Source organism: Mauremys reevesii, linkage group 18 (assembly GCF_016161935.1).
Source record: "Mauremys reevesii isolate NIE-2019 linkage group 18, ASM1616193v1, whole genome shotgun sequence".
Classification (NCBI taxonomy): domain Eukaryota; kingdom Metazoa; phylum Chordata; order Testudines; family Geoemydidae; genus Mauremys; species Mauremys reevesii.
This window is the reverse complement of record NC_052640.1, coordinates 29,462,702-29,480,479: the sequence shown is the minus strand read 5'-3', so window position 1 is coordinate 29,480,479 and position 17,778 is coordinate 29,462,702. Positions and strand designations below refer to the sequence as shown.

Genomic DNA, 17,778 nt, shown 5'->3' with positions numbered 1-17,778 from the left:
TCTGTAAAATGGGGACAATACTGACCTCCCTTGCAATGTGCTCTGAGATCTATAGCTCTTATTACATAAATACTATTTTGTAGCCAGGCCCAGAAAGTGAGTGCTCTTCTCTGAAACCCCTCTCTGCTGTTACCTTTCTGCACAGGGGGCTTTGCAGTCAAATTCATGGATGGTCTAGCTTACGCTTTCTGGAGAATGGGCTCTCCAGGAACAAATGAAATCAGGGAGCAGCAAGCGCTGCTGCTGCCCACAGGGGGAGGGAAGGTGCTGTGATCAGAAACTGCTTTTAAAAGCAGCCTCATGCAATGTCAGGAACGTCCTTTGGGAGAAGGGGTGAAAACCAGTCCAGACTAGGACCCCTGCATACTCCATCAGAGACACAGGTCAGTGGCACAGGCCAGCACAGCTGTGGTTCCCCCAGGCAGGTTTTCCAGCACTCTCAGAAGACAGTTAGCTGGTCAAGGCAACAGGAACAATCCCCCCGCTCCCCCCCTGCTCTAGCACTGCCAAGGGCCATCTTCCAGCAACCTTAACAGCTTGTGCTGGAGACTTTCCAGAGGTACTGACAGAGGGGCAGGCAGCTAGCCCTGCCCCCCCATTCCCTGGCCAGCACTCCCTCCATCTCCCCCCGCCCCCGAGCTGCATTCGAGACAAACATCCAACAGAAACTGAAAACCAACCACCATGTCATTTAATGGCTCCTGCCCAGGCCGGCGCCTGCACGGGGCAGCTCACGCCCTAGAAAGGGGATCAGCCCTTTGCTCAGATCCGGCCTGCTGCCCTCCCACGCTCCATTCTTTACATCCTTTTCCTCATTTGACCCTTCTTGGCAGCACCACGGCCGAACGCCGTCCTGCGCAGCTCCTGCACCCGCTGCCGCTTCTTGCCTTTCAGCCGCTTCAGGCCGCCCTTCTGCAGAAAGTTCTGCTTGGCCACCCTCTTCCTCTGCTTCAGGATCTGCTGCTTGCTCTTCAGCTCCGAGTGCACCTTGCCCTGCTGGGAGCCGTGCTTCCCTGGGGAGGGCGCCAGCCGCTTGCCTCCTGCAGGGGGAATGAGTTACTCAAAGCCCTCCCCAGGAGTTCTCCCCCTGCTCAGCTCCCCACAGGCAGCCAGCCCTGGGGCCAGGAGCTGCGCTAGAGAGCCATGCCAAGGGGAATGGCCTCTAGCGGGGAACAGGGGCTGGCACACAGAGCGAGCCCTGCACAGCCGGCTGGGCTCTGCGCTGGTAGCAGCTCTCTAGCCAGCAGTGAGGCTGACGCTATCCTGCATATCAGCCGCCCAGTGGGTCTCAGCCTGCCTGGATCCCCCAGGCACCACTGTCTGCACAGGGCAGTGCCTTCACCCCCAGGCACTCACCTCTGCCCCTGCGGCGCGTCCCGCCTCTCGGCTCGTTCCCCGCCTCCTCCTCGGAGTCCCACTCCTCAACTTTGTATTTCTTCTTCCACTTCTCATAGCTGGGGGCGACGGGTTAAGGAAAGGGCTGCGGGGGGGGGGGGGAGCCCTCCACGACTTCTCCCCTCACCTTAATCCCAATCCCCGCGCTTCCCCCCTTCAAGCTCGGGGCCCCAGGACATCGAAGGAAGAGGGCCCTGCAGGCTGGGGCTGGCAGTGGCAGCGTTCTCCCCTGTGCCTGCTGCCGCTCTGTTTCTCCCTCAGCAGAGACTTTCCTGGAAGGAAGCCCAGGCTCCTACTCCCCAGTTCGTAAGATCCCCAGCTGCAAAGCTCGGCAATGGCCAGCAGGCAGCCACGCCATCCCACTATTGCAAACTGGAATTGCCTCTGCCCCTCTGCAGCAGCCGCAGAAGGGCCCAGCCCCTTGCTGCTGGAAACAGCTGCTCCCTGCCTCGCAGACACGCACCCTCTGCAGTCGCCACAGTGCCCTGCAGTCAGGAAGTCCTGGGAGGGCAGAGAACAAGAGCCCCATGGCTGGATACAGGTCGCTCCCTGCCCTGCCTCTGCCCCCAGCCCATCCCCAGTCTGGAAGGATACAGGTTGTTCTTGTAGGAGCCGCTGATGTACCTGCCACTCTCTGTGCAGATTTTCTTCTTGTCCTCTTGGCCAGTTTTCCCCACGAACCGCTTTTTCTTGCGGTCCCTGGAGTGGAGGCAGGGCAGTGGGGTGGAATGGTGTTGCGGGGCAGAGAGAAATGGGGGCTCATCGATCAGCCCCACCCGGAAGACTGAATGCTCTCCCCCCCAAGCGCCAGGGGCACAAGCAACCAAGCCCCAGCCCAGCTGGTTGGTGGAGAGAATCCCACCCTCAGCTGGCACCGTGGCACTCACACCCCCAGTCCTCAGAGGGAGGAGGACAGGATGATCAGGCAAAATCCACCGTTTGGTGCTGCCTGCTGGGGATCAAAGGGCTCTGTGTGAGGGGCAGCTGTCCCCATGGCCCTCCCCACAGCAGGAGCCTTTTCTCGCTTTCCCTACAGGTCAGGCACTTACCACTTGAGCAGCTGCTTGGTCTTGCTCATGTTGTGGGTCTCGTCCCCCAGGAGGTCGAGCATGGCACCAGAAGCCTGCTGCTCAAAGGCGCTGCCCTCCCCGCCAATGCTCAGCCTGGACACGGGGGAAAGGCAGAGGTCAGAGGAGTTCGGGGAGCTGGGAGCAGCAGGGGATCCCGCCGCTGGGGGCGTTGGTCAAGTGACTCACCCTCGCTCGCTCTCCAAGTCCTTGGGCCGGTAGGGAATGTAGAACTCCTCGTCCCGCTGCGCCTCATGCCGCTGCTTCTTCCTGATGCCCTCTCCCACCTGGTGCCGCTTCCGCTTCCTGCCCACCACGGCGGCGAACACTTCCTGGGACACGGATCAGACAGGAGGGCCTGGTGCACCTACTCTCCAGGCAGGAGCCGCTACGCCAGCCTACCCAGCTGGTGCCTTGGGTACCCCTGCCGCTATGCAATGCTACCAACTGTGCAAACTGTTCCCTGCCCCCGGCACAGTCACACCAACCCCCACCTCAACCCAGAGTCCAGCAAGTGTTACCGGGGCCGTGACATTAGCCAGCCCTTTGATGCCCCCAGCCATGGGCTGACACTACACAGTGCAGGGCTCGGGGCCGCCTACTTCCCAGAGTCCCCAGGCAGGCCCTGTGGTGGATGTGGTTGAGAAGCTGGCACCCTCCAAGTCCATACCTGGAGGTTTGCTTCCTCCTCCTCAGGGGCAGGGACTGCTGGGTCCCGGCCCCCCAGCGCAGCCCCAGCCCGTCTCTCCTGCTGCCCCCTCTGGTACTTGTCGATGAGGCTGCGGTCGCGGCTCCGCTTGGCTCGCATCACATCGCTGGCCAGGGTCTTGTTGGTGGCGTTGATCTCAAAGATGGTCTGGTCCGAGAGATGGAACCCGTGAGTGACGCGTACCCTGGGAGACCCCTCCCCTCGCTCTCCCTGGGGGCAGGTGGAGCTGTCTGCTGGGCTCTGGTCCCAGGGGCTGGTGGAGCTGTTCATCCAGCACCAGTAACACATGGAGGGAGCCAGCCCAGGAGCCCTGGTGCAGGCAGGAAGCATCTTCCCAGAGCCTGAGGAGCTGTATGTGCAGCTGAGTCCCAGCTTCCTTGGTTCCCACCTTAAACTCCTGGGCAGCTGCATCTCCGTGGAGGGGCAGCGATCCCTAAAGCACACCCCCTTGCACCACAGAGGTGCTGCGAGGGTTAATGCTACCACTCCCCCGCAGGGGTGAGCCTCATTCTCTGGGCTGCCAAGGTGGATGGCCAAGATTCAGTTCAGTGGCACTCTGGCTGGGTCGCTGCACCTGGCAGCACGCCCAAGTCAGGGCTTGCAAAGGCCAGCCCCCTCGCAGCTCTGGAGCGAGCTCCCTCCCCCCAGCACAGGCCTGGGGCCTGGTGTCAGATCACGGCTTGTACTCACTGCTTTGGATCTGTAGGTTTTAATGTTGTCCACAAACTTCAGTCTCTCCAGCTCATCCTCCCCAAAGCAAGAACCTTCGAGCCAGGAGCCCAGAGAGGGAGGAAGGGACACAGAGCAGTGAGTGCCTAATACATTGCCAAGCTCCCAGTCCCAGCAGGAAACGCCAGTGTTCTCGCAGGGGTTCCAGGCCCCATCTCCCCCAGCAGGGGGTGCTGTAGGCAATGCTGGAAGAGCACTGGCTATGGGGGGAGCACCCCGCTGCTCCAGCAGGAAGTGTGGTAGGGAGCAGTGCAGGAGCAGCTCCTGCCCTAGCCTCACCCAATGGGCCCCGCTGCAGGAGGCCAGGGTGGGAGCAGCCTGCAGCTCCCGCTGTGCCAGGAGGGCACAGACAGAGACAGGCACTCACTGAAGAGCGGGTGGATGCCCAGCAGGGAGAAGTCCAGCTCCTTCACCCTCTTGACAGACTCGGGCGAGGGGCCAGGCCGGGACTTCAGGTACTGCTTGTGCGCATTCTCCGACACCTTGCGCAGGCTCTGCAGGTCCAGCGAGCTCTCGTGGTCAGTGAGCAGCAGACACTCCTCGTCGTCGATGACGCTCTGGGGGACTCTGCCAAACACCCCATCCCTGTCTGCAACAGGACAGAAGGGGTTCGGGACCGGCAGCTTCTCCCCAGGGGTCCCATGCTTCAGCCCATCCCACATGTCCACTTGGGATGGGGAGAACAGAGATTGCACCCAGTTCAGGGACCTGGAGAGTGGCCTTAGCAGCAGCCCTCTGCAATGGAGGGGCTGGGCCCCACTGGGACAAGGCTCAGGCTAAGAGGGGTGGAGCAGTTGGAACCTTTCAAGACATACACAGCTGATCTCTTCCCCACACCCTGCCTCCACCCAGAACATCCTCTGCCTATGGTCTCCACGTCCCAGACTTCCCACTCCAGTGCTGTGCCAGTCCCACTATGCCTCTGAACGGCTATTCCAGAACAGAAACAGGCGTGAGCCCGGCTGGGCTACAGGGTAGGACATGGCCACTATAGTGTCTTGGACACACAAAGGGTGACCTCAGAGAGGACAGAGGGGGAGAGGGAGGGGAAGGTCCAGGGGGATAAAGCTGTAGGGATTCACTGCATCGTGCAGATGGGACCTTAACTGGGCCCCTAAGCCGAGACCTTGGGCCACGCTACGTCAGCGCAGCTCAGGGACGCAGAGAGCTAAGCCCTGGTAACAGTGCAAACAGGGCCTGTGCCGGGGTGGAGTATCTGCAGACAGGGCCTCTGGCAGCAGGAGTCACCCTCCTGCCATGCAGGGGAGCTCCGTGTCGCTGCCAGAGCTCCCCATCACCCCTTTGCTAGCCTGCACAGACATCTAGGCCTGCAAGAGACAAGGTGCTTCCTCACCCCAGGGCTGGGCAGCGAGACCCAGCCCTCCTGCGAGGCTGGCGGCATCATCACCATAGCCACGACGTGGGTCTCCCCAGGCAAACCCAGCCCCAGCAAGAATGCCAAGTGAGAGCTCCCCCCCACACACACACACTGGGGACGAGGGGCCAGTACCCAGATGGACCTTACCTGAGGGTTTCTCGTGGGGGCTGGCGAGAGTGAGTGGGCGCCCCAGGAACAGGTGCAAGTCAAAGACATATGGGGTCTCATCCGATGCCACCAGGGAGTAGGCGGTGCCACTGCGGCCAGCGCGGGCCACGCGGCCTGGGAGGGAAAGCAAGACAGAATAGCTCCAGGGCAGTGTGGAACCACAGTCACGGACTCAGGGTTTGGCTAATGGGCCTACTCTGGTCGGGGGCAGGGAAGCTGCTAAGGGGACCGAGGCCAAGAAGCCAAGCTTGGCCCCCACGCTCAGCGGGGATCACGCTGTTCATCCAGGGGAGGGCTGGACAAGGGCACGGCGTTCTCACCCTCTCGTGCCCACTGCAGATGGTGAATCTCAGCACGTTCTCCGCTGCTCTCAAGGGACCCGGCAACCGGTGCCCGTGCCACTAATGGGAATAGCCCCCAAACTGCACACTCCCTCCCACTGGGCCTGGCCTGGCTGGCTACCTGGGCCTTGCCCCGCAGACTGAGATTCCAGACCTTCCTGTGGCTCTCCCTGAAATGCTGCGTTCCCCCAGTGTCCTGGGCAGGGCTCAGCCCCGGCATGAGGGCTCCAGCCCAGAGAGCTTTCAGCGGCAGGGAGTCCAGGCTGGGACAGGCCCTGCAGCAATGGCTCCCACGGCAATGGCAGGTGGCTGCCCAGCAGGGGCAGTGGGGAGGATATTTGGGGGTGGAGAGGCTTCCCTCCTCCATGGCATTTACCAGCCGGGTGGAGCTGTGACCAGGGCGGGAGGGAGCAGATCAGCTGAAGCAGGACAGGCAGCTGTGCCCTAGAGCTCAGCCCCCTCCCGCGGCCCGGCCTGCCCCAGAGACCCACCGACACGGTGCAGGAACAGCTTGGGCTTGGCAGGGAAGCTGTAGTTGATGACGTTATCCAGCATGGGGATGTCGATGCCACGGGCAGCCACGTCGGTAACAATCAGCACTGCGCACTGGCCGTGCACGAACTTGGCAATGTTGATTTTCCGGGCCGTCTGATCCAGGGAGCTGTAGATATGGGTGCAGTTCACGCCCTGCACTGTCAGCAACTGGAGGGGGAGGAGGGTGGAGCAAAGGTGAGCACCTGGCCCCCAGCAGGGGAGAACCACCCCAAAGACCAGGGGACCTCAACATAAGTCAGAGCCAAAGGAGGAGGGATTCCACAGGCTACACCTCCCTCCCCTCGGCATCCCTGCCTCCTCCAAGTACTAGGCTGGCCAAGCAGCAGCATGCTAGACCTCTCCACGCCACCCTCCAGGAGAGCTGTAAGGTCCATCGGCAATGCCCCTCCTCCTCCTGGCAGCCCAGCACCAGCCCCCGACACTCCCTTGCAGCAGCAGGATGGTTCTGGCGACAGGGACCACCCTGGCATCTCCTGGACACAGGAATCAATCAGTGGAAGCTCAGGCAGGGACCTGTCTTGGGAAGGAAACGGGCTCGACTCCGACCACACACACAACTAGACCCAGGTGATGTGCCCCCAGCTCTCCCCACCACCTGGTGCATGGCACGTGGCAGGAGCACCCCCAGCACACCAACCTTGCTGTATGCTGCTCAGGCACCAGTTCAGCCACAGGCCTGCAGCACCACAGAGGCAGAGTGCTCCTTCCCCCTCCTCCCTGCCTTGGGAAGCAGAACCCCCAGCAGCTCCCCATTCTGCCTTGGTCTCAGCCCTGCATGTATCCCCACCCCCTGCTACATCTCCCATGGCTCCACCAGGCCCAGGCCCAGCCTGTGCCGCACAGGTAGTGCCGGGCCCATGGCGCGCTGGCTCCCCGACTTGCCTCCTTGAGGTACTCCGCATGGTGCTTGGTGGCCACGAAGACGACTGTCTGATCCTGAGGCCTCACCACGCTCCTCAGCAGGTGCAGCAGCACGGCCGGCTTGTCATCCGCACGCACATGGAAGAAGGCCAGCTGCCAGCGGAGAGAGGGGTGAGGTGGGAAGCCCCTCTCTGCCCCCTCAATGGCCCCCCTGGATGCGTTACAAGCCAGAGGTGCTGGGGCTAACAACGCAGGCTGTGCTTTCTCTTCACTTGACTGGGGCAGGTGCTGTAAACCGCCCAGCACCACGGTGTCCTGACCCGCCACCGAGGCTCCTAGGGGCTACCAGTGAAATAACACAGCTTGTGCTGCAGCCCACCACCCGCGGTTTCTCTGGCACCTCTGGCTGGGCAGCTCTTTGGCCCTGTCTGGAAAGCACCTCTTGGGGCTAACGGGAAGGGATGGAAGGTTTCCCCTGCCCTCCAATCTAAACTGGTTCCCTGGAGGCTTGGGGGAACCACCCTGAAAGTCCATCTGCCTCACCTGGGCTCAGGTTCTGCCCGAGACTGCCTGGTGCCAACCCCAGCTAATGCTGTCAGGGCCACACTTAACTGATGGGATCAGGCTCCCGGTAGCACCTCGTCCACCCTCGCGTCAGTTACTAGCCCCAGGAGGGGGCACTGCACACTGCCTGCAGCTGTGAAATGCAGCAGCCCAGAGAAGGGCAGAGGCATATACACACTGGGGCCCTCCCAGCCATACAACTCATACTGCTGGTCCTCCACCTCCTTCCCCAGCACGGACAGCAGCGCTCTTTGGAGCTTGAGAGCTCTGCTGGGATGAGCTCAGACAAACGGGGAGTTGTTATTTGTATTGCACTACAGCCTAGGGCCCAGGCATGGACCAGGGACCCAAGGTGCTAGGTGCTGTACAGGCCCAGAATCAAGAGACGGCCCCAATCTCCTCTACCCCAGCCCTCCCAAACTCAATAGCCTTGAAGACCCCCAAGCCCATCTCACCTTGAGCTGCTCACTGAGCTTGGTCTCCACGTCCAACCGGATCAAGACTGGCTCAGTGAGACCTGTGAACGAGGCAGGAGAACATGAGCCCAGGGCAAGGGGCGCCTGAATTCACACTGAGTAAGAACAGGCCAAGGGAGCAGACTCACTGTTAGACACGTACAGCGGGGCAATCACAGCTTCTGAAAGGCCCAGCAGGGGGTGCTGCAGGTCAGGAGGGGGATGTGCCGGCGGAGCCAAGGCGGAGGAGGTGGAGCCCTGCCCGCAGCGTGCCATGCCGCAGCTTTAATTAGCTGCCTGCTCTCACAAGCACTAACGTTCATTTTGCAGGAGACCGGGGCACGGTCCCCCGAACTGCAGAGGAAAGGAGTAGGTGGGACACAGGCAGCGTGGATGCACTTGGCCTGGGGGAACGGGGCAACAGCAGGTAAGGAACCCTTCCCCTCCCCCAAAAGGACAGGTCAGCACAGCTAAAACTACTCTTAGCTCACCTGCCATTCAGTCTGTTACCCCCCCTCCATCTAGCCCCCGTTTCTCCCGCGTGGGGCTGGGTGGGGGATGTTCCTTACCGGCCCGAGCAAACTCCACGAGCAGTTTGGGGAGCGTGGCAGAGAAAAGCAGGGTCTGGCGGCTCTCGGGAAGCCGGGCGATGATCTCCTGCAGCTGCTCCGCAAACCCCATCTCAAAGAGCCTGAGGGGGCCAACAGCACCAAGGTCAGCAGCCACACAACCCAGCAAGCCACCCCCACCCCCACCCCCGGGCCCTACCATCCCACGCAGCACCCAGGAAAGCAGTGTGCGCATGGGGACTGCACATCCCTATGCACCGGGACAAGCTGCTTCCTCCCAGGATGAGCTCTTGAATCCAACACCCAGGAGCCCTAGAATCCCACCTGCCAGCTCCTGCACTGGCCCTGCAAGTGGAAGATCTAGCCCAGCATCAGCAGACAAGAACGGGCACCATTGCACCAGTTGGCTGCTTTCCCAAGATCCTTGACCTGGTCCATTTCCCCCCACTGGCCTCACATCTCACTCTTCAGGCGCTCGGAGCCTGTCGTAGCTGAGTGCTCTCCCCATCTGTGGCACTGGGAAGCCACACTCCCACCTCTGTGTCCACGGGATGCAGCCACGGCACCAAGCCCCAGATCCTCCCTGGTGGTGCAGTTGTCACACTTGGCTGAGGGTCCTACTGGGAGCCCCTGGGAACAGAGGGGCTGACAAATGCCCCAAGGTGAAATCTCAGCTACGGCAACGTCATGAACTGACCTGTCAGCTTCGTCAAACACCACATACTCCACACTGTGCAGCTTCAGGTTCATTTCCACAGCCACATGCATCAGACGCCCCGGGGTGCCAATGATTCTGGAATGACAGACACCAATGGGCAGCAGGCACCCAGCTGCCCACAACTCCATGCGAGGGCCAAGGTGCTACCCACACTCAGGCACCCACCTGTCCTGGTGGAGAGAGATGGAGCTGGGGAAGCTGCAGTTCTCCACTCTGGTGAAAAACAGGACAAGGCAGCTCTTCCCAACCAACCCCCTCCCATCCCACTTGCCTCTCCAGCCCAAATCTGCCAGGCCAAGAGGGACATTCAGATGACAGGTCCACTTCAGAAAGACCCATCTCCAGTCTCTGCTCTCCCTCCAGAAATACACATAGGAAGAGACTCTGGGTCTGACTCTGCTCAGCACATGGTTTACAGGTTGTGACTCCATCAGCTTCAGTGCCGTCACTTCCCATTTACACCATGAGTGCAGAATCAGACCCACTGCATGCAGCACCTGCGAGCTTGTTCGGCGGATAGGGCTCTGCTCTTTGACAAGAGCTCCTAAGTGCTACCACAATACAAATATAGATTGGAGGACAAGGGCTGGCAATAATAGGGCTCAGATTTTCCTGGATGCGATAGCTGATGGATTCCTTCACCAAGCCGTTGAAGAACCAACAAGAGGGGATGCCATTTTAGATTTGGTTTTGGTGAGTAGTGAGGACCTGAAAAAGCAGAAAGCCTACAAGGAGTGGAAGATGGGAGGGCTCAGCAAGGAAAGCTACTTTATTGAGGTCAGAACATGTAGGGACAAAGTGAGAAAGGTCAAAAGCCTTGTAGAGTTGGACCTTGCAAAGGGAATTAAAACCAATAGTAAAAGGTTCTATAGCCAGATAAATAAGAGGAGAACAAAGAAAGAAGAAGTGGGACCGCTAAACACTGAGGATGGAGTGGAGGTTAAGGATAATCTAGGCGTGGCCCAATATCTAAACAAATACTTTGCCTCAGTCTTCAATGAGGAGCTTAGGGATAATGGTAGGATGACAAATGGGAATGAGGATATGGAGGTAGATATTACCACATCTGAGGCAGAAGCCAAACTCGAACAACTTAATGGGACTAAATCGGGGGGCCCAGATAATCTTCATCCAAGACTATTAAAGGAACTGGCACATGAAATTGCAAGCCCATTAGCAAGACTTTCTAATGAATCAGTAAACTCAGGGGTTGTACCGTACGACTGGAGAATTGCTAACATAGTTCCTATTTTTAAGAAAGGGAAAAAAAGTGATCCGAGTAACCATAGGCCTGTTAGTTTGACATCTGTAGTATGCAAGGTCTTGGAAAAAGTTTTGAAGGAAAAAGTAAAGGACATTGAGGTCAATGGTAATTGGAACAAAATACAACATGGTTTTACAAAAGGTAGATTGTGCCAAACCAACCTGATCTCCTTCTTTGAGAAGGTAACAGATTTTCTAGACAAAGGAAACGCAGTGGATCTAATTTACCTCGATTTCAGTAAGGCATTTGATCTGGTTCCACATGGGGAATTATTAGCTAAATTGGAAAAGATGGGGACCAATATGAAAATTGAAAGGTGGATAAGGAACTGGTTAAAGGGGAGACAACAACGGGTCATACTGAAGGGTGAACTGTCAGGCTGGAGGGAGGTTACTAGTGGAGTTCCTCAGGGATCAGTTTGGGGACCAATATTATTTAAGGTTTTTATTACTGACCTTGGCACAAAAAGTGGGAGTGTGCCAATAAAGTTTGCAGATGACACAAAGCTGAGAGGTATTGCCAATACACAGAAGGACCAGAATATCATACAGGAAGATCTCGATGACCTTGTAAACTGGAGTAATAGTAATAGCATGAAATTTAATAGTGAAAAGAGGAAGGTCATGCATTTAGGGATTAATAACAAGAATTTTTGTTATAAGCTGGGGACACATCAGTTAGAAGTAACAGAGGAGGAGAAGGAACTCGGAGTATTAGTTGATCACAGGATGTCTATGAGCCGCCAATGTGATATGGCTGCAGAAAAAACTAATGCGGTCTTGGGATGCATCAGGTGAGGTATTTCCAGTAGAGATAAGGAGGTGTTAGTACCATTGTACAAGGCACTGGTGAGACCTCATCTGGAATACTGTGTGCAGTTCTGGTCTCCCATGTTTAAGAAGGATGAATTCAAACTGGAACAGGTACAGAGAAGGGCTATTAGGATGATCCGAGGAATGGAAAACCTGTCTTATGAAAGGAGACTGAAAGAGCTTGGCTTGTTTAGCCTAACCAAAAGAAGGTTGAGGGGGGATATGATTGCTCTCTACAAATATATCAGAGGGATAAATACCAGGGATGGAGAGGAATTATTTAAGCTCAGTACTAATGTGGACACAAGAACAAATGGATTTAAAGTGGCCATCAGGAAGTTTAGACTTGAAATTAAATGAAGGTTTCTAACCATCAAAGGAGTGAAGCTCTGGAACAGCCTTCCAAGGGGAGTTGTGGGGGCAAAAGACATATCTGGCTTCAAGACAAAGCTTGATAAGTTTATGGAGGGTATGGTATGATGGGATAGCCTAATTTTGGCAGTTAATTTATCTTTGACTATTAGCAGCAAATATGCCCACTGGCCTGTGATGGGATGTTAGATGGGATGGGATCTGAGTTACTACAGAGAATTCTTTCCTGGGTGCTGGCTGGTGAGTCTTGCCCACATGCTCAGGGTTTAGCTGATTGCCATATTTGGGGTTGGGAAGGAATTTTCCTCCAGGGCAGATTGGCAGAGGCTCTGAAGGTTTTTCTCCTTCCTCTGCAGCGTGGGGCCTGGGTCACTTGCTGGAGGATTCTCTGCAGCTTGAGGTCTTCAAACCACGATTTGAGGACTTCAGTAACTCAGACATAGGTTAGGGGTTTGTTACAGGAGTGGGTGGGTGAGATTCTGTGGCCTGCATTGTGCAGGAGGTCAGACTAGACAATCATAATGGTCCCTTCTGACCTTCAGGTCTCTGATTCTATTAAATAATACAGGTGAGACTCTGCTGCTGGGGGGTGGGGAAGGAAAGTCACAACAGCTTAACCCAACTCTCCCAACCACAGATACTCCAGGTCAGTTACCGAAGAGAAAAAAGCAGCAGGGCAGTCCTAGAGGATGGATTGTGCAGGATGTGCCTTGGGTCTCAATGCTCCAAAGAAAGAGGAAAAAACCCACCCACAAGCCCCATTCCCATGCTGTGACCCTTCCCCCCAACCCACATCTGGAGAACACAGTCGCTACCCCTCAGCATTAAGACTCACATATCGGGGTTCTCATGAAGAGCTGCAAATTGGTCTTCCATCCTAGGGGAGAAAGAGAATCAGAGGTGCTGGTAATAATGACCAGCAGGGGGAGCCATAACACAGCCCTAGTGACAACAAGGGACTCCACCCAGCCCAGCAGCAAGCTGCAAGGTAGATAACCTCATGCCCTCAACCTGGTTTCTGCAAAAGAGGCTGAGATGGAGCCTGATCCTTGAGCCCGGCTTCCCAGGGATCGTTCTAAAGGAACAGGTTGGCCAGAGAGCAGTAAGCTGCCCAATGGGGTCCTTCATCTATGCCATGCATCCTTCCCAAATGCAATGCACAGCAGCCCACCGGGCGCGCCCGTCTCGGTAACCGCCCGCCACGCACCAGCCCGCCGTGCATGCACAAATACAAGTAGCTGGGCCAAAGGCTGGGACTAGGTCCCGATGCTGAAAGGAGCCAATATACTTTTTAAAAAATTCATTTAAAATTAACGGAACCCCCTGAAGGGCCCAGACTCAATCCTGGCAATCCGGCTCTAGACCCAGCTCTGATGTTTCTACCCACTGCAGTGTCACTGAGCCAGGTCAATATTTCATCTGGGCATTGATCTAGCCAATGTTTCATAAGTTTCTACTGTAATTGACTCATTCTAGGGAAAAATACATTTGACAAAACGTTCAAGGCCTTGCAATCTGCTGCAGCTGCCGGTGCTTTAGGGGCAGACTGCAACTGGCTTACCTCTCTCCTCCCAGAATCAACGCAGTCTTCAGGCCTGTGAACTTGCCCAGCTGCAGGACAAAACACACCCCATCTACTGTCAATCCTAATCTTGCCTCCAGCTCCCCACATTCCCAATCATGGGACTCTTCACCTCAACTGCCAGGGCTACCCCAGCGCAAGGCCTGGCTGTCTCAGGAGGGATGAACACATTGAAGCTGCTACGACTTTGGATCAGGCTGCTTCTCCCTTTGTACAATCTGCCTCCATCTTTAACCCCGCAATACCACCGACATGGGGGGCTCTCCATAGGGGCAGCAGGAGGCCCACGTAGCAACCCAGCCATCAGCGCTCAAAAGACAGAGTGCAGTGGCTGCTGCTACTTGGTAACCTGCAGCGTTACGGAAAGTACCCATGCACTGTCCTTGTGAGCTAAACCACAGGAGTGCAGCCAGACTGGATCACACTCAAGGGCCATCTGCTCTTTGTCTAGTCCGGGGAGCGCAAACTACAGCCCATGGGCCGGATCCGGACCCTCGGGGCTTTCAATCCGGCCCGTGGGATTGCCAGCCCCATGGTGCAGCAGAGCTAAGGCAGGCTCCCTGCCTGCCCTGGCCCCGCGCTGCTCCGGAAGCGGCCAGTACCACGTCCCTGCGGCCTCTGCACCCCAACCCCTTGCCCTGAGCCCCTTCCTGCACACTGCACCCCCTCCCACACCCCAAGCCCCTGCCCCAGCCCTACATTCATGGCCCTGCATACAATTTCCCAACCCAGATGTGGCCCTTGGGCCAAAATTTGCCCACCCCAGTCTAGTCTCTTGCCAGGATCAAATATTTCAAAGGTAGGTGCAAAGAACCTCCTAGTGGACAAGTATGGAATAACCTGCCTACAGGCACATCTGCCTAACCCCAGCCTATTGGCTTATGCCCTGAAGCCTGATGATCTCACCCTCGTTTTTCACCATGTCTAGTTCTAGTCTAGTCAGATTCTTATTCTGTGCCCATCACTGTGGTATCCATGGATGTTCTCATAATCCACATAAACATCCACATCTTTTTGGAACTCTGCTACATTCTTAGCTTCAATGATACCTTGTGGCAATGAGTTCCAGAGGTTCGTTATGTCATGCAAGAAATGCAGCAATTACTGCACTATATTGCCTCTCCGTATCAACACAAGCTCCATGTACCATGCTCTCAAGTCACATCTCTGAGAGAGCTCCCAGCTACTCCAGTCCCAGTGTCTCTTTGATCAGCTGATGCTGCTTCCTCCACTCCCTACCTCCTTTGTGAATTTCATGGTCTGCAAGGCAAGCTCGCGGGTTGGCGAGAGGATGAGGGCTCGTGCTCCCGTCTGGGCACTGTGCGCCTTCAGCTTCTCAAACATGGGGATGAGGAAACAAGCCGTCTTCCCACTGCCAGTCCTTGCCATGGCCACCATGTCTTTCCCATCCAGGATCACAGGGATGGTCTGCAAGACAAGAACAGATGCTGCTCCAATCCAGCTGGAGGATTCTTATCATGTGCCAATCACTGGGGTATCCATGGATGTTCTCATAATCCACATAAACATCCATATCTTTTGGGAACCCTGCTACAATTCTTAGCTTAAATGGTATCTTGTGGCAATGAGTTCCACAGGTAGGTTACAGAGGTGTCGGGCAACTTTTGCTAACACTGGGCCTTGTGGAATCCACATGCTAGACGCGGCTAAGGCTCATCAGCACAGTGAGATTCACCTCCTACCTCAACCCCACAAAGCACTGCAGAAATTACCTATGGAAACCCCCCAGGACCTTTAACAAACATACACCCCATAAAAGTTACACTGGAGCAATGAGAGCCTGTCCATTACCCTTCGCTGGATTGGCGTAGGCACTTTGTAGCCTTTCTTCATGATCCCTTTGAATACAGGATAACTCAAGCCTACGAGAAAAGACAAATATGATCACAATATTAAATGGCCCTTGTATAACAAGGGTGCAGTGTTGCCAACTATTTTAGTGCAAGTCTCACAATATAATTGTTTTTTTTACTTAAAATCCCACCTTCTGGAGTCATGTGATTAGAGAATAACATCAGCTTTCATTAAAAAAGTTTCTTACCCTAATAGTTGCAGATAAAAAGCTCAAAAATGTGACTTAGTGGTTCAAATTCCAGAAGGCAAAGAAAAAGACCCCCAATTTTGATCTAATCATGAGCCTCAACGCATGCTGGCACACGTGATTTCTTCTGAATACACCTGCAATGTGCTCCTCTGCCTGGTACTCAGGCCTTGACCAGTTGCTGAGGTGGCCCTGAGTCGAGCTAAGTTTGAGCACCCCACGTTAATCAAAATTCAATTTCTGCCCTCAGATTTATGACCATCCATTTCACTCACCCATAGACTGGAAGCCCCCTGATTTCTTCTTCTTTTTGTTCTGTGCTCGTACCATCTCTCTAGTGTCTGGCTCCATGTCAGAGGAGTAATCAGGCGTTGGAAAGGCTGGTAAGACCTTACCGGATCCCTGCTGACAATGGGGAAAGGGCACACGTGCAAAAGCAATGTCATTTCATGACACGATAGATGGAAGAGGGCTCTTAGATCATCTGTCCAGTCTTATTTTAGAACTCCCTAGAGCAGAGGTTTTCAAACTTCTTTTCTGGTGACCCAGTTCAAGAAAATTGTTAATGCCCACAACCCAACGGAGCTGGGGGATGAGGGGTTTGGGGTGTGGGAGGAGGCTCTGGGTTTGGGTGTGGGAGGGGGTCAGGGCTCTGGGCACAAGCTTTGGGGTGGGGCCAGGGATGAGGGGTTTGGGATGCAGGGGGGCTCTGCGTTTGGGGTGCAGGAGGCTCCAGGTTTGGGGGGGCTGGGGCAGGGGTGTGAGGAGTCAGGACTCTGGGCTGGGGGTGCAGGCTCTGCAGTGGGGCCAGGGATGAGGGGTTTTGGGTGCAGAAAGAGGCTCCGGGCTGGGGGGGGGGGGGAGCTCAGGGCTGGGGCACGAGATTGGGGCGTGGGGTTGGGGCATGGGTTTACCTTGGGCAGCTCTCGGTCAGTGGTGGTGCTAAGGCAGGCTTCCTGCCTGTCCTGGCAGCAGGGACTGCACCCTGGAAGCAGCCAGCAGCAGGTCTGGCTCCTAGGCGGAGTCATGCAAGCGGCTCCACGCGGCTCTCTCCTGCAGGCACCCCCATCCCCAGCTCCCATTGGCTGGTGCCCGGCCTGGTGCTCGGCGCAGGGCAGTGCACAGGGCCCCACGGTGCCCCTGCTTAGGAGCCGGAGCCAGGCCCGCTGCTGGCCGCTTCCGGGGGGCAGTGCGGTGCCCGGACAGGTAGGCACCAGCCAGGCGGCAGCACTGCCGGGACTCCTAACAGCCCGGCCGGCTGAGCAGAGCGGCCCAGCGTTGCGACCCAGCCGTGACCCCCCGTTTGAAAAGCACCGGCCTAGCGAGGGGGTTTCCGCTCCTGCCTTGGGAGCCCCGCGAGCAGCACCCGGTGCCTGGGCCGGGGGATCCGGCCACGGAGCGGGACCCGGCACGGGGCGGGGGGGGGCGGCCCCGGGGCATTTACCCTCTCGCTGATCCGGGGCCAGGCCCGGCCCGTGACGGGTCCCTCGGCAAAGCCGCCGAGGCCCCGTAACCCCCCCCCCGCCGGCCGGGCCTGACACCACGTGCAGGCAGCGCCCCCGCCGGCCGGGCCGCTCCACGAGCCCCCGCCCCGCTCCCCGGCCGCTCCGGGCTCCCCTCCGTAGGCCCCAGGCGGAGCTCGCCGGGCTCGGACTCGGACTCGGGCTCGCGGCCCCGAGGGGGCCGGCGGCGGCGGCGCGGCGCCATGGCTCGGGGCAGGCGACCGACTCCGACCCGCCAGGTGGCCCCGCCCCTGGGCGGCCTGACCCACCGCGACCTCTAGCGGGAACGCAGCCTGCGCTCCCCGCCCCCCCCGGCTGGAGAGATGGTACGGGCCGGTGGGCGGGGCCCGGGGCGGGGCGCAGCTCCCTGAGCGCCTTGCGGTGCCGCGCGCAGCTGGAGAGGGAGGAGCTTCCTGAGGGAGGGGTGTGGGCGCGGGGTGGTCCGACCCTCTCCCGCGGGCTGCGGCCCGGCCGTGCTCGGGACCCGGCTCACAGCGACGAGACACCGGGATTTGTTGCCTTTGACCAACCCACCCCCGGCGGAAGGATCCCCAGAGCCCCGACAATGGCCAATCCCCGGTCCTAAAAACAGCCTGTGCGTCACGGGCTGCCTCCGCCCCACGGCGTCTCCTGCCGCTCGCCTCCCCCCCGGGTCTGCAGCTTGGGGACCTCGGC

General features: G+C 57.5%; 1 protein-coding gene across 5 annotated transcripts; it reads right to left on the bottom strand.

Moving 5' to 3' along the window:
• Positions 1 to 669: 669 nt before the first annotated feature.
• Positions 670 to 17,398, bottom strand: DDX54 (DEAD-box helicase 54). Of its 5 annotated transcripts, none has more exons than XM_039505221.1 (20): positions 17,201 to 17,398; positions 15,877 to 16,006; positions 15,352 to 15,422; positions 14,779 to 14,967; positions 13,519 to 13,568; positions 12,793 to 12,834; positions 9,489 to 9,584; positions 8,792 to 8,913; positions 8,223 to 8,284; positions 7,225 to 7,356; positions 6,279 to 6,489; positions 5,426 to 5,560; positions 4,268 to 4,489; positions 3,862 to 3,950; positions 3,133 to 3,318; positions 2,652 to 2,794; positions 2,445 to 2,558; positions 1,990 to 2,094; positions 1,357 to 1,454; positions 670 to 1,040 (listed from the first exon to the last, which is right to left on the bottom strand). In XM_039505221.1, the coding sequence occupies exons 1-20, from the start codon at positions 17,306 to 17,308 to the stop codon at positions 799 to 801; spliced, it is 2,547 nt and encodes an 848-aa protein (XP_039361155.1). In that variant the 5' UTR covers positions 17,309 to 17,398; the 3' UTR covers positions 670 to 798. The 5 variants fall into 5 exon arrangements, with proteins under 5 accessions (XP_039361155.1, XP_039361156.1, XP_039361152.1 ...); XM_039505222.1 differs by having other exon boundaries at positions 15,877 to 16,003; XM_039505218.1 differs by lacking the exon at positions 17,201 to 17,398 and adding an exon at positions 16,516 to 16,644.
• Between the last annotated feature and the right edge of the window lie 380 nt (positions 17,399 to 17,778).